Raw genomic sequence first — 16,514 nt, 5'->3', positions numbered from 1 at the left:
GACACCCAGTGCAGTGAAGTAGGGGGGAAAACTGCCCTGCAAACTACAGTGCAATATAGAGATGCCCAAGCTCACCTGCAGGGAGCAAGCTGAGATACAGGCTCCATCTAGCCCCAGCTGTGTGGAGCTCAGTACAACTGAATGACCCTGTTTCGCAGCAGATTTACAAAACTGTGCAGAATATGATGCTTTTACCTCCCCTATCCAGACTGCAATCGCTCCCCTCCCTTCCATTCCCTCTTTCCCAATTCCCTTTGCTCCTCCTGTTATTCAAAACCTTCCTTCTGTCTGTACCAGCAGCTGAATCTCTGCCCCGGGAGCTGAAAATGGAAAGCACGTTCCCTCCAGAAGTCCTGCCCACAGGCAGGTGTGGGATAATTAAGGGAAGGAACTTGTGCCCCATAAACCCCACTGAAGCTGACATCAGGTGCTCTTTGTCAGCACCAGAAGTGGGCTTAGAACCAGCCCATGGCTGGAATTTGGGGCCAGAAACTGGAGTTTGCACAGTGGACAGGACAGAGCAATACAGACTGCTTCCTTGCTTTCTGCCTGACTTCACATGAACATAGCTGACTACCCCTCTGCTTCCCTTAGGCCAGACAAAGCACTGTTTTCCTTGTGCATATGCCCCGCATAGATAAGCCATCAGGTTTACTGTCCCAGACACATACCTACATTCCCTCTCCCCAGCCACACTTTATCATTAAAAGCAACTCAACCTCTGCATGTTATGGTCCTTAAGATTATTGTTTGCCGTATTCTCTCTCTCCACATCAGCAGAGACCCTTAGCCGCGTCTGTCCCCTGGTGGGGAAAAGCTTCTTACTTCTCTGAAAGCAACAACAGCAACTAATTCACTTCCCAAAGGAATGAATAATATTGTCAGAAAGTAGGACATTTGGCTCCATCTACCCTAGGAGGAGCCCAAAGCAGATTGCCTTGCAGATGGCAGGCTGCTGGGAACAAACTGGGTCATTCCCCTTCTCACAAAGCAGACTGCTCAAATCAGTCCGACCGCGGGAGTTCGGGGGAGGCTGACTATCCAAGCCACTGTGAGGAAGGCAGGGTAGAGGCTGGTATGCAGCAATGCCTTCTGGCCCATAGGGCTGGCCAGAAAGACAACACTGGGCCTCCTGGTTTCGGAGGGGAAGTTACCACTCTCTTGTCACATAGATTCGGCCCCCGGCGTGGTGATTCTGCTGCTGAGCAGGATCCCGCTGGCTCTCCCAGACCCGCGCTGCCTCTGCAGTGCTAGGAGGAGTGAAAACTCTTTGTCAGGAAAGGAAAAGGTTGTGACTCAAAGATGCCCAGGGGCTTGTTGAGTAAGATGGTGCCATTTACAGACAGTCAGGCTGCTGACCATAACCACAGCTCAAGCCTTTTATTGTTCCTGCCTGTGGTAGGCTTTTTTCTCCAGTTGATCAGCCCTAAGTAATACCCCAACACCACCACCACTAGCTTGGATCGCAGCTCAGCTGGAAGGATTCTGCCAAGCACTGTTAATCCACTTAAAATAAAAGTCTTAATATTTGCAAAAGATTTGTTTTAAGGGAGTTTACCTGGTCCTGTACCTCTCAGCATCCTTGGCCGAAGACCAATGTCATTCTACAACACGCCACCGCTTGCTGCTGCAGGCCTCGGCCAAGAGACTCCTGGAGGTGCTAAGTCCTTTTGAGTCTTGTTCATGCCCATAGCTGGTAAAGGGCTCAGCCCCACCACAGCTCCACAAGAATTATATAAGAAATGCCCAACTGGGTCAGACCACAGATCCATCTAGCCTCATATCATGTCTCTCATAGTGGCAGAGAGCGGGTACTGAGGGGAAGAACATGTATATAGAAAAGACCTATCCAGACCGATCTACCCCCTCTTCCCTTACAGCTTCCAACACTCAGAAGCCTACAAAGTTTTAATGTGAAGGTTGCACACCTAAGTATCATGGTGCATACCCATTGATGGACCCTTGCTCCAGGAATGTGTTCAATGCTCTTTTGAACCTGGTTAAATGATCAACTTCCATGGCATCTCGTGGCAGCAGTGAGTTCCCCAAGCTAATTACATGCTGTGTAACAAACACCGTCCTTCTGTTTGCTGCCAACTCCATGAGCACAACAGCTGCTTGGGCTTCATCGAGATGCAGCCCAAACATTGCAATGTTGTTCTAATACATGAGTACCTAAGGAGGCAGAGATTCAGGGAAGAGGACCTAGGTCTAGGAGCCAGGAGAGTTCTGCCACTAAATGGCATGTGGCTTTGATCAGTCCCTTCCCCGTCATTATTTCTACTGTAACAACAGTTTGTATAGAAGGCCTGGGATTGTTTTAAATGAGCAAGCCCAGGGACCGGTAACAATTTTAGCCACAGCAGCACAGAGCTCAGGGCAGGCTCTCCAACTGAGTATGTACGAGGGTCTTGGTGGGCTTGTAGCCCATGTGGATTTCCATACTGCTGTGGCTACACTGAATACTAGTACCTGAGCTATCTGGTCTGCTGAAATCCCTGCTGAACAGAAGTCACTGAAATCCCTTATATGTAAAATGGGCAGGACAAAACCACCTTCTTAGAATGAGATCTGCAATGAAAGCACTGCTGAGGAAGACTGACAGACTTTAAACGAAAGCCTGGCTGGCCAAGTGGATTTTCACAGTCTGAAGTGAAATGGGACAGCAAAAGTAAACAGTAAAAAATAAAAGTAAATACTGCCTTAAAAAAAAAAAAAAAAAAAAAAAAGCTCTTGAACATAGTGGTCTAAAGGCTGTTGGCAACACATGTGAGGCCCCTTGAGCCCGATTCTCAGCAGTCTTAAATAGGCACATCTGCACTGACCTGGAGACTACACTGATTTACCCCAGCTGAGGATTCAGCCCATACATTTTTAAAGTACGAGGCCAAGTCTGCTTCCCCTGGCATAAATCGGTGTAATTCTCCTGAAGTTAATACTGAGTTGCACCAACTAAAGACTTGGCCCACTGTATTAATTTGCTAGTGTCCCTACTAGCCCACACTCTAAAAGCCTGTATTGTTTCTGCCCAGGAACCATTGAGCAGTGTGCTCCTAGGTTTTTAACACTTCCAATAAGGAGCCAGCTAATTCACAGCAGGAGTGAAGTCTATTAGCTTTCTGAAAGGGGTGCTTTGTACACCAAATGCTCATAAAGGTTCCAGGGCATGCTGAAGCAAGGGGGTTGATGGGTTTGAGAGCGTGTGCCCATTCATGGAAGTTGTCTCAGAGCCCAAGCAACTCAAGGGAGGAAGGTGGGTCCTAAATACACACAAAGGAATGGGGCCTAGGGTGTGTAATGCTCAGCACAGGTGGAACCCCTTGGGCTGTAAAGGGAAGGAATTTGCATTGCAACATATCTGCCACCTGACCAAATGGCCGCCTCTGAACAGCACTCACAGGTGGCCAATACACCAGTGTGAAAAATCACTTCCCTGTATGTTTTCTTTCACGGCTGCATAAGATGAGGTTTATTGGGCACCCCAGAGCCCATACCCAGCTCTTCAGACACGTGCCTGGAGTCACTGCCAGTACACATAATGAAGGGCTGTTTCAGTGCATGCTATATGGACGTGTGTTAACCTGACAAGGTTTCATTGTCTGAGCAGCACCAGGATCAATTAGCAAGCAGCAAATTTCCTCCAGTCCTCTCCAAAGGCTTAGGATTAGGGAAGGGTCTCCCAAAACTGCAACCATTCTGCAGCTTCTGGTTCTGAGCAGATTCAGTAGTGCAGGCATCGTCTGCAAGAGGCTGCTCTCCTACAGTTTGAGGAGTGGAGGCTCCTGAGGCTACAGCAAGAGGCTCCAGGGATCAGGGTTCCCCTCTGGTTCTGGAACTGAGGGAGCAGTTCAGGAGCTAGGTCACAGGGGATACAAGGCTGGTCTGACCGTTCAGAATCCCCTGATGTATGAGCTAAAAGCAATTTAAAGTTGGCCCAAGGCAGGCACCACTATAAATATTAATAAGAAGCCATTTTTTGGGAGACTTGCAGCCAACCATTTGGATGCACGACTGAGACCTGGATATTTCTTAGACCCGATCCCCAAACCTCTGAAGGTTACTCAGGCACTAACAGGGTCTACCCTAACCACAAAAGGCACCCAGCAGACATTAGTATCATGCACTATGCAACCCATGTGACTATAGTCTAGTGTGCAAGGCACATACTATAAGGAAGTAAAGCCAAATTACTGTCATGATTCATACAAACTGTAAATGTTTATGCCTTCCACCCAGCTTAATTTGATTCTCATTTCCTGGGGAATTTACTCCACACAGTATTGCTTCTGGCTTCCCGTCCCATTTGTCATGGGATTGATCTTTCGGTATGGGTGTTGCCTTTATTAAAGCACACTTGAGTCTCCTTCGCATACTAGTATCACCAGCCGAGCCCTATCAACAGAGCAGTTATTAGTAAATGGTGGGCGCGTACACATGCACATTCACTGCACAGTAACCAAAATTACTGCACAGCACGGGCATGCATCTATACATGCACACCCATACTGTGCAGTAAATATAGTGACTTATGCCAATTTGAACGGAAATGTGATGCCTGCATCATGCAAGTATCAAATTTATACCTGATTAGTTACTGTGCAGTAACGCACGTGTAGACGCCTTAACACGGTGTGTGTAAACTGACTTGGGACTAACTTTAGTCCCTCCAAGTCAGTCCACATACAGTGCTAATGTGCTTTAATGCCTGCACATGTAGCTGTCGCCCTAGCCCCGCTTACTGCACAGTAAATCTAAGCTGGCATAAATGCACATATAGACACCCACAGAGAACTGGGGGTTGCCAGAGGGTTTTTTTCACTGTGTTAAGCAGACCTGCTGGGAATAGGGCTAAGTGATACAGTAGTTAAAAAGCCAGTGGCAATGAGTCCAGTCTACAATAGCTCTATCACATCACTATTCCATTTATATGACAGGCCTGATCCTTTGCTGCACTCCAGTGAAGTCAGTGAAACTATGCTGGTGTACATCAGTTAAGATTCTGCCCAAATACTTGCGAAGTCTCCTGAGTTTCTTTGTTTGAACAAAACAGCTATTAGTTCACAAGCAATAGAAACCTCCTCCAAAACTAGATTTTGCAATCCAGTTTCTAAACCAGAACCATCTGGAAACATTTAAATCTGCACCTCATTACTACATCTGTAATAGCTGTATGAGAAACTCCTAAATCATCTGAGCTTTGCCCATCACCAATAAGAAAGGCTATTTTGGCCACAGGTCCAGTTCAGGGCAACTATCTAAATCCTGGGAGAAGCCCATTTCAGCGAGTTCACTATATGTTGCTGAGACTGAAAAGTCAGAGATCCTTTAACATGTCTTTGATGAGCAACAGACTTTCAACCTGCGATTTGAACTGCAGTTTCATTTCAGGTCTGGTAGCTATCTATGTAAGTGCACTGATCCAAATGACAAAACTACTGAGCTGAATGGGATGCAATGTTCTGCTCAAGAGCTCACTTAGTTTTCTCTCCGTATTCAAGCCAATACATAACCTGAGCACTGGATTGTGTGCATGTGTGTAATTGGTTTCACATTCTACAGTTTTCTGAGCTCCTTCCTGAGACGCAGCTGAGTCCCAGTTTCACACATCCATCACACTGTCTTCACCGGATATTTCCAGCCTCTGTAATACTTAACATGGATTCCTCTTGCAGGCTCCTGCTGTTGTTCAACCATTTCCTCTCGGAACAGAGAAACAATTGGGACATACAGGAGAACCCCTGAGGACCTCTTGCTCTGCCTGAGCCAAAGAATTTCCTTACCTAGCTGCTGCCATAGCTACACATATATGCATACATATAAAATGTGCATACACACATGCATGGGTGTGTATATATTTCTGGAACAGCAGCATAATAAAGGCTTCTTCAATTAAATATATATCCTAGTGCTCCCCCTAGAGAAAATAAAAGTTCTGTGTATTTGTGTCCATTTCTCCTCCCCTTGCAGCAGTGTCAGATTGATCGCAGTATGTGAGGGACTGAAGAGTAGAAAATGGAATCTGACAGTGAAGAAAGCTAGAACGACCTGATTTTAATCTTTGCAGATTGTAGTCCATGAGAAAAAGAGACCCTATAGTATTTGCCACTGAAATAATGCAAGGCTCCTCAGCTGTGCTTTTAAGATGCGTGTGTTGAAAGGAGTGTAAAATTTAATCAGGCAACCCAGTGAAAAAAAAACACACTGCTAAGAACAGGGCGCACATCTTGTCCCCAGTCCTTAATTATACAGTAACTTACTAGGGCTTATTTGTAAACACCTTTGTAAATCACATAGTACTTCCATATTCCTGTGGATTATGGTGTAATTAAGTTTAGTACATGGAAAGGTAATGACTATGCATGCTGGATTGTAATTTAGAGGGTGAATGTAATCAGGCTTTTATTTAGCAGAGACACGGGATTCACCGCGGAGGTACGCTGACACAAACCAGTGATTGCCATGTAACAAAAGAGCACAGTTCTAGGAGAACATGAAGACAAACCGCATGATGTCTGTGCTACGCAACTTCAAGAGCTTGAGGATTCTCTCTCCAAGCAGCAGCCTTGCTGTTAAAGCAAGCAGGGAAGGACTGGCTTGTCAGATCAGACGGAGGCTGTTTTAATTCTATTCGGTTAAGTCAAGGGAATCACACGCATCGCCTCTCCCACTCACTCTGTGAGCTAGAACACATGACTAATGAAAAAGCTTGAGTGCCATAAATTCCCATAATAACTACTGCTGGCACAAGGTAGCAACAACAGATACTGCTCTCCTCTCCTCACACGGACTAGAGAGCTTTATACCCCATGCTCAGCAGACAGCAGATTACAGTGAGATCAGGACAGCCCATGAAGTGCTCCATCCAACCTGCAACAGTTCCTGAAATAATAAAGGGGGGCAATGGTTACAATATCTGTGGTGTTTTAATACGGCCAGCACGTTAAACAGGGAGAGCAGCAGAGCACGAACACATTAGTGGCACTAATATATTACCATTAAGGTGAAAATCTGGGGTGGGTGGACTTCAACACTAGAACATCGAACGATACAAGCAATAACTTTCTCAGCTGGTGGCCGGGACGGCACGTCCAAGCTTTTAGGGTAAAAGCAGGAACCCCAGGATTCAGTCTTCGCAGGCTGGCAGAAGCACAGAACACTGCAGCAGCACAGAACTGCTACACAGTTAGTTACTGCCGTTTTTGGAAGCGTTTTTGCCCCACGTAATTTTAAAGGCAACCTGCTGCAGCATCAACCAGCACCCCAGAAATGCGCAGATCAATGTTTTTTAAATTAGGAGGCTGTAAGATAGAGGACGAAGCCAACAGCCGAGGTAGCAGGAATGGGGAAAACAGCTGAAAGAAGGGATCTTCAACATGAATCTGAATGGAGGGGAAAAAAATCAAGCACCTCACTCCACATAAGCTTAGTGCCTGTTTCAGAGAGGAGACCCGAGTGAGAAGAACGCTGGAGTGAGGCACCTTCGTGCTCTAAAAAGCACCGGCTCTTTAGAACCAGCTGGATGAATGCTGAATATTAAGCGCCCACCTGAAAGCCCAAATCAGCACTGCCTGTTGAGTTACCTGCAGCAACTTTTGAAGGCAGAGAGCTGGCACTTCCCTTGTTTGTTAGAATCCTGTGAGAATTGGCTGAAAAAAGTCCTGTCTGACCTGGTTAAAAATAACTGCAGACATAGCTCTCTTCAAGCAGCAGGAGGAGGGAGTTTCTTTTTAAAGCTCTGATCAAAAGCACCTACTACTACCAACATAGCTCGGAAAAGACAACTAGAGACGTGTTATTCATGTGTGTGCCTCAAGGGATTACCTCAATTCAATACAGCTCTCAGATATCAATATTTCTCTGTCAAGACCAGTGGTTTGTATACATACTTTTCCATAAAATTGAAGTGGAGTTTCTGTAACTACTAAGAAATTTCAGAGGGTCTTGGCTTTACTGCCATCTACTGACAAGTACATCAAGCAGACGTCTTTCAGTGGTGCAAGAAGATATACCAAAAACTGCAACAGGCATTACCATACTACATTACCTAATCTGATGTGTTGTTCCTATCCTGGCAGTGTCAGGATGGTCTAACTTTATTGTTCAGGCTGGTCTAACCTGGCTACAAGGTATAGCTTCCAAATACCCCTTGGCTCTTACAAATATAATCTTGCAATAGTGAATTCCACAGGCAGATTATGTATTCAAATTTCCTTTTGTTTCAATTTTTCTTACCTTTTGGTTTCATGAGGTATCTATGTATTCCTGGATTACAAGAGAATAAAAAGATGTACTCAATTTGACTCCATTCCACTGTTATTTTATCCCTTTCTAGCACATCTACAAATTACAAAGGCTAAATCTTCTCTCTCCAGAGAATACTCATTCACATGTCTAAATATTTATTGTCTATTTCCTACGAGGCATCTCACTTCTTTGATGGAAGAAAATCAGGCACAGGGAAGAAAAGTGATTTGGCTCTGTATCACATGGAAAGTTAAAACTAGGAACTGAGCCCAGACATCCGTTCCTCTGATGGAAATATCCATACAGATCTCTAAGTGCTTCAACCATGCAAATCCAGCAGATGATATTAGGGGATCAGCAGGCAAAAGGAAACCTTAGCTGTTAATAAACTGCCAGCTTTGATTGGTGCACTTGGTATTGCTTGCTCTTAGACCAGCAATCAGCCTGAGGAAGTATTAACAAATACTCCTCAGAAGAATGTTTTTTTCCTCTTTGGGCTAAGACTTCTCCATGGGACACCTCTGCTTGAGGAAGCTGCACGTCAAGCCTCAAGGTGACTTAAAAGCACTAAGTGTTGTGTAATTGTAGTTAATGAAACTTCCTTTCTGGCCCAAATTCCACTACAGAATTAACACGATTCACAGGCTGTCCTTGACTAACAAGCAGCAGGCCTCCTGCAGTGAGATGTATAAGGGGAATAAAGTTTTAAACAGCATCTCCCAGGCTGAGATGGCCTATGTAGGTAAGAATCAACCATAAAACTTAGAAATGAGAAAGAACTATTTAAAAACTGTACAGGCATTGCAGGACTGTTTTGCTGTGGCATATTTACTGGGGCTTTGTCCATCCTGTCTAGTTTCAAATAGAGATTCCAGAGTTTCAGCTAGACACACTTTCGCAATCTACAATCTCTTTTTTTTGTACTAAAAAGGAATTTAGTTAATAGAAGAAATTGAAAATAATGGCATCAGCTCCAGTTCCCTCTCCATTAACTCACAGTCCATTTTACCAGGTGGAGAAATAGTGGTCTGGTCATTGAGGTCACCACGTGGCCATGGACTCTTGTTAAGATGACACTCAGTTCAGGTTTCCACTCCCAGACTGTATGGATAAGTTTCTATCAGTCACAGAGAGAGGAAAGAGAAACAGTCACCAACACACCTGTTTTGGAGCATCCCAGTCCCTCGTGCCTCCGACTGCAGCACTTCAGTTATGAGAAAAACCCTCAGCACTGGCAATTTCTGGGAGTTGTAAAGAGATTGGGAATAAAATGGTATTTGTTATTTACTTCCATCTCCCTCTTCATGTGGATTGGGCAGACGTCAGTGCAGGAAAAAGAGATCTGTTCCTGAGCCACTAAGCCTATTGATTGTTTTTTAACTTGGATCAGTTTTACCAACTTTTCCCCCTCTCCAACATGGTCATTTTATTATTACGTCAATAGCAAATACTACCTGGACTGCTATACTAGGAAATTTCTTAACAGGGCTTCAGATCTATCTGTAGCCTCAACATCCAGAGAAATGCTAAGAGATGGTCCACGTATTTTAAATAACCTTTAATTAAAATTAAATGTCAAACACATTACAAGCATTGCAATCACTTAGATTTTCTCATAAATAACTTGGGTGTCTGCCACCCCGCAGGAGGCTTTTTCAAACCGGCTCTTTTCCAGATGCGAGTCAAAGCTCGTTCAAACTTTATCTGAAATAGAAAAAGGGGGCAACTGTGAGACAGCTTGTAAGTGACACACACACAGACAAAGACACTTCACTATATAAGTAACCTTAACAAACACCAGGTACTGTCTCCATGAAGGAAGCAACATATGCATCTAAGTTGCTTGTTCTGCTTCTCAAAATGCAGCTATTCTTATGGCACAGCCTGGATTTGAAATGTAGATGTAGCTTTACCATTGTATTTTAGAAATTTCCCACTGAGTGCTGCAGTTTTTCACAAGCCAGCTCTAGACAAAAAGGACCATGTATGTAAACTGGTAAAACAAGTGCAAGCCCATTTTTGGAAGCATATGCTTTTACTGATCTGCTGCTCTGTTTAACCCACTCTCACCTGACGTTTCTTTTTGCGATTTTCCAGTACTGCCCTCCACACAAACCTTCTTCGCTTTCGCAGCTTCTTGTACTTGTGCCGGTTCATCTTCTGCCTGCGAATCTTCAACACATTTCTACATTCGACCTTGTCACCACTGACGTCTCCTCCCTCTTCCTCCACATCAGCCTCCACTTCAGATGTGGGGCAGTCATATTGCTGAGTCGATTCATAGCCTATCTTTTTATGAACATCGATGACCTGCACTTTAGGGAAGGAGTATCTAACTGTCAGCCAGCTTTCTAAAGGACTGATAGACATTTTTCTAGGGATCAACATTTCTTCTAGTTCGGGGTCCAGTGCATACCAAGGGTGAGGCTGGCCTCCGTTGTTATGAGAGGGCTGGGTGCTGTAGTTTGCTGACACAGGACCAGAGCACAGAACAGAAGACACTGGCCTTGGCAAAAAGGGTCCTTTGAGAAACAAGAATTGTGTTTGAGTGTTAGAATGCTTAAAGGACACAAATAAGTAATAAGTGCCCTCCCTTTAAAATTAATGAGTACTATAATCGGATGCCAAAAAGACTGTATACAAATAAAATAAATCAGGTTGCAACCTCAATCATTTGGAAGTCAGGAAATGGAAATGACAAATTTATGCTTGCCTGTGCAACTGTAATTATATACTTTGTACATCCATTCAGTCCCGGACACTAAATGAAACAGGGTACTATCAAAAAACCGCACATGCTCACATCATTAAAGACTACCATAATGCATATATGCACCCAAGAGTGAAATTAAGGTTGTCTGGGGCGTCATAAATCTGATGACCTCTAATTTTTAATACTTAACTTTATGACCTAAAAAAATTGATGTTTACAGGATTTTCCAGCTTTTTTTTAAATGTAGGAAAAAAGTAAAACCAAATTATACTGTATACAGTTGTAATACCCAACATATAATGTGCTACTAGTAGGGTTTGAACCCTGAACCTTCAGTACGGTCTGGGGCAAAGACATCTATGTTTTAAGTTCAAGACTAACTGTATAACCTTGCAGCAGCCAGAAGCTGTTATGTCAAGGGATACGTAGGCTGCTAGTGCTGGGTCGGGGGGGGTGGCGTGAGAGGAGCCCAGCATAAACCAATTGCTTCTTTCCTTTCTTTCCATGAAGCAAAAGCTCTTGCTGCCTGCAGTGTCCCTGCAGAAGGAAAATGAGCTGCTGGGGTCATGCATTAGGTCCAGCGAAGACTATGGGAGGAACTCAGGTTGAACTCCCTAGAGAGTCTGAGATGGGGATATGTTAGTGTGTTCAGTGGAACAGCCTGACCTATTCCAAACCTGTTGTATTATTACAAGCATCATACTGGAATTATTGTAAATAGTTATTGAGCTTTCAATACTTAAAATATCTGTATTGCTATGTTCAGAAAGTATAACTCACTAAAGAAAGAAAGGGCTAAACTGTTTAATTACCCATGGAATGAACCCAGACAAAACTTAGAGTTTACCCTACCAAAGAGGAAGCTGATAAAAAAGACACTTTTGACATGCAAGACATAACTTCCTAATCAGCTACAATGCAACCAGTTAAAAATAATCTAAAAAATTTCTCCTTGAATGAAGCAGGCGGGGGTTAGAAAGACTGTGAACACTATTAAGCCATCCAGCTCCCAAATAAACAAGTCTCTGTAAAATCACATTAAAATATTCAGCAAGAAAACTTCACAATATTGTCAATATATGCTGGAAACTTAATAGTATGCCTAGATAGCAGGATTAATGATTCTTCAGCATGAATGGCTCATTCCAATGACCTGTAATGCTTTCTGGCAAAGCAAACTCTGGAAGTCTAATTACCCATGAAACCTTGACACTGCAATGCAGATTTACCTGTAAATCGCGTAGCCTTTGCCAATTGAGAAGTCAGTCGTGATATCAACATATCTGTAACAGATTTGTTCACTCTGTCAGAGCCAAAACAACTGTCAAAATAAAAACATTCATTCAGCGAACCACAAAGAACTAGAAGGAACGTTTTAATAGGCAACAAGAATCCTTTTAAAGTACAAAACACACAACATGTTGTAAAGCCTGAAATACTATGAAATATTCCACCACTACAGAAGCCACACGTCAGTGCTCTGCTGTACTGGAGTGAAAGACGGGGACTTAGAGTAATGTCTCTGCACTGGGGAGGAGGGGGGAGGCATTAATGCAGCTTTTGATACGCATTGGTATTTATTTTCTATACAGGAAAGCTTAAGGATCTTTATCATTCGAGTTAAAGCTAGTTTATGCTTAGACAAAAGCTTTGATTCAATGGAAAGTTTTAGCTTTCACAAGCTCTTAAATAACAAAAAATATTCCGTTACTTTGTTTGTGTCATTTGTATTTATTTTTAAAAGGAAGGAAACTATTCTTCTGAAGTGGATACCTACTGGAACTGGCCAGATTACTATTTTTCCTTGAAACTAGTTTCAGAAAACAAAATCTTTCCCCCTTCGCCTTTTGACTGGGGGGAGGGGAGGTGAATCTGTATGTGTGTATACGTGCATGCATGTATGTGCACATGTGTATATGCTTGCACGTGCATGAATGCATGTACGTTTGTCTCAGTGCATGGATATGTGCATGTGTTCCCCCCTGGAAACACCTGTCCTCACTGCAACAAGTCACGTGGATCTAGAATTGGGCTATGGAGCCACCTGAGGACTCACTATCTTTGGAAAACAATCTTACTCGTTCACAAATGATCGCCCATCATCATGATGTGTGTACAACTGCCTGCATGTGTATGCACGCATGTGTGCATGTGTACACCTGCATGCATGCGTCTGCATGCATGCACGTCTATGTACCTACATGTGTGCATGTCAGTATATGTCTGTATGCATGTCAGTATGTGTGTACGCATGTTAGCATGTGTCTATGTGTATGTATGAGTTTGTATGTGTGCATGCAGGAGACCCTTGCCATTCGTGGGGGATATGTTCTTGTACCCCCTGCGAATGGCAAAATCCACAAATAAGTCATTGTGTTCATGAATGCAGTGCCCCCAGCAGCTGGGGGGAGGAGGGGATACAGCTCCAGTTGTGGCAGCCCAGCAGCAGCAAGCACAGAGCTCCTGTAAGTGTATAAAGTGTATTTAAAATGTGGGTTTGGCATTCATGAATACTTGAAGCCACAAATGCCAAACCCGCAAAGAGCGAGGGTTTCCTGTATGTGCATGCGTGTATGCGTGTGCATGCATACATGCGTGTGTATGTGCATACATACATGCGTATGTGCATATTCATGTGAATGCGCATGCATGTGTATATGTGTGCATGTGTGCACGTATGCACGTGCATCTGTGTGCCTTTGCTTGTACGTGCCTGCACACATATGTATGCATGTACTGGCCCGCATGTGCGTGTGCACCCGTGCGTGCGGATGACGTCAGTGGATGCACCGAGCCCCAGCTCCCCTCCGGCTCATCCCCGGCTCCGCTCCCGGTGCGGAAACAGCAGCCCCGACCCGGCGGGAGGGAGCACGAGGTCCCCCCGCACGCCCCGGCCTAGGCGCCTTACCACACTCACCATCCCAGCGCCTCTAACGCGGAGGATCCCGGAAGTACCTCCTGGCGCACCGGAAGTTCCGGGTCCGCCTGGTGCGGCCTCGGGCCGCACCCGGCCCCGACGCCCGCGTTCCGGCCTGCGAGGCGCCCGCGCTCCGGACGGAGCTCAGCGCCCCGGCGCCGGCCCAGGACACTGCTGCTTTCAACCCCGCGTTCATCTTGAACCTGGGCTTTAATGATGTGGGGGAGAGCCAGGCCCCAGCTGTGCTTGGCCGGGCCCGGATGGGGATTCAGCACCAGGTCAAGGCCATTGATTGGCTCCCTCAGTGCTGTCCAGGGCGGCTCCTTCATGGAAGATGTTCAACGCATCCACAGACTTGGGTGGATTCGCTCCCACAGGGCACGCTTCCCCACATATTGGTACCCCATGGATTTGGCATGACCCATGCAGAGCAGAGCGCTCTCCTTGGTTTTATCTAAGCGGCCAATGGCCCGCACTTGCGGCGTAAGCCTGCCCTCCGGCACGGCTACACGGCACCAGCAAGACCTGGAAGGAGCGGCTGTTCTTGTGCCAGCTAACGCCGCCGGGATTTCTGAGCCTGGTGGTGTATTGCAACCCAACAGCGCTAGCGACATGACAACCTGTGAGGGAAGGACGGCGACTGTCCTGGAGACCGCCTGAGCTATTACGTGTTCAAAATGAAGTGACTGAATGTTTCTTAGTGGTTTCTTAAAATGGAAATGGTTGGAAATGCATTGATGTCAGGGGCTGGAAGGGGACCTTTCCAGATCATCAGGTCCAGCCCCCCTGCGCTTGGGCAGGAAAGACCGCTGGGACAGGTGACCCCAGCAAGGTTGGCATCCAGATGTTTTTTGAAGATATCCAGAATAGGTGATTGTACCACTGTGGTTGGGGGTGGGTGGGATCTGTTCCAGACCCTGGGCACTCGAGTTGTAAAGATTTTTTTCCTTATGTCTAATTTACAGCGGTCTTCTAGCAACGTATGACTGTTCGTCCTAGGGGAAGCCTTAGTGAAAAGACATTCTCTCAGCCCCTGATGTTCGCTCCTTATATACTTATAGGCAGCCACCAAGTCCCCTCTGAGTCTTCTCTTCTCCAGGCTGAAGACCCATGTCTCAGCTCATCATATGGCCTGCTCTCCATACCTCCAGCCATACGCCTGGTCCTCCTATGGACCCTCTCAAGCCTCCACATCCTTCCTGAAGTACTCCAGTATTCCAGCTGCAGCCTCACCAAGTCTGAGGAAAGTGGGAGGATGACATCCTTAGTCTTGTTTGAGATGCATTGGTATGCAAATGTTTGCTTTGCTTTGCCAGCTATGGCATCCCATTCCCTGAACGTTCAGCAGTGATCCATGCCAAGTCAGAAAAGCAAACCTGGCCAACGTGCTGAAGTCTGGAGACCATCCCATGCAGGTGGAAGAAGCATACAGACAGGGAAAAGAACATCACACCATACCCACAGCCAAATTTTCTGGCAGTATTCCTGGAGATAACATCTGAACCCTGGACTACAAAGCAGGAATTTTGGGGCTGGTTCCTGCATGGAAGTTGTAATGCAAAATAGGGTTAGAGGGAGAGGGCATGAAAAATTATAACTGGCTGAAGCATGTCCACATTTAAACTGGTAATAAAATGACGGACCAAGAATTAATTTCTTGTTAACACTGATTTTTCCATATTCCATTGACCCATGGTGAACCTTTGTTGGCTTATCTGTGCTTTCCCCTCATCTATTATCCCCTTTTGCTCTGAGCTGCGCCTGATGTAATGACTGTGCTAGTTCTTCAGCAACTGCTGATGCTTCCAGGCTAGACCAAAAAAAATCTACAGTGCTAAAAACAAAACACATCCAAGCCTGTCAGAGGAAATTTTTGGTTGAGGTGGCTTCTCCAGCTTTTTAAGTCTTTGTCATTTGCATGAAGGACTGCCCCCACACTGTTCCCCTTTTTTGCACCTGTCCTTTATGCACGAGTTGGAGTAGCATCAAACACAAACACATTTCATCACAAGCGACTCTTCTTTGACACATCACAGAACAGGAATTAGGCCATGACATTGCACAGTATGGGTGCTTTTGGATTGCCATTGGAAGGCAAATGAACAAGGAGTTCATGGAGGAGAAAAAGGAATGTGCTGCTATCCAACAGAGCTCTAGGCTATGGGCCAAATTTCAATCAGTAGTTCTATTTCCTCCATTCTGAGAGGGGGAATGAATGGCTAAAGTACTCCATGCCTATGAACAGGACTATCCCTTTGGAAAGGAAATGTTGTAACGTAAGTTTTGAAAAGATGAATCCCTTGACCACTTGAGCCAACTAACTTGTATCTGGAAAACCTGTATCTGGAACTCAGTGACTTAGACTTAATTGCAGCTAACCAGCCAATAACCGTGAGAGGGAGCACCAACATACAGCCATTTAGCTCCAGGCATGTGCTTTGATCACAGTTATGGAGGGAGGATTGCAATGAAAGTCACTGGCATGTGTTTGGCAGCTGAGGCAAAAGACAATTTACAGACTTGGTGTTGGCATCCACTGTAAGATGTCAGTTGATGCCCACTCTTCCACTGATATTATCCTGGCTATTTTTATCCTGTAACAGTTTCAATAGAAGCAGATAATGGAGTGTCAGGATTTAA

General features: G+C 45.2%; 1 protein-coding gene across 2 annotated transcripts; it reads right to left on the bottom strand.

Moving 5' to 3' along the window:
- Nucleotides 1-9,786: 9,786 nt before the first annotated feature.
- AURKAIP1 (aurora kinase A interacting protein 1) lies at nucleotides 9,787-13,939 on the bottom strand. Of its 2 annotated transcripts, none has more exons than XM_090023531.1 (4): nucleotides 13,875-13,939; nucleotides 12,187-12,278; nucleotides 10,315-10,766; nucleotides 9,787-9,948 (listed from the first exon to the last, which is right to left on the bottom strand). In XM_090023531.1, exons 2-4 carry the CDS (start codon nucleotides 12,236-12,238, stop codon nucleotides 9,844-9,846), a joined length of 609 nt encoding a protein of 202 aa, XP_089879657.1. In that variant the 5' UTR covers nucleotides 12,239-12,278; nucleotides 13,875-13,939; the 3' UTR covers nucleotides 9,787-9,843. The 2 variants fall into 2 exon arrangements, with proteins under 2 accessions (XP_089879657.1, XP_089879658.1); XM_090023532.1 differs by having other exon boundaries at nucleotides 13,866-13,889.
- Nucleotides 13,940-16,514: the final 2,575 nt, after the last annotated feature.

Source organism: Crocodylus siamensis, chromosome 12 (genome assembly GCF_052110815.1).
Source record: "Crocodylus siamensis isolate JL-2025a chromosome 12, ASM5211081v1, whole genome shotgun sequence".
NCBI lineage: Eukaryota > Metazoa > Chordata > Crocodylia > Crocodylidae > Crocodylus > Crocodylus siamensis.
The sequence above is the reverse complement of the archived record's forward strand: the minus strand, read 5'-3'. Positions and strand labels throughout refer to the sequence as shown.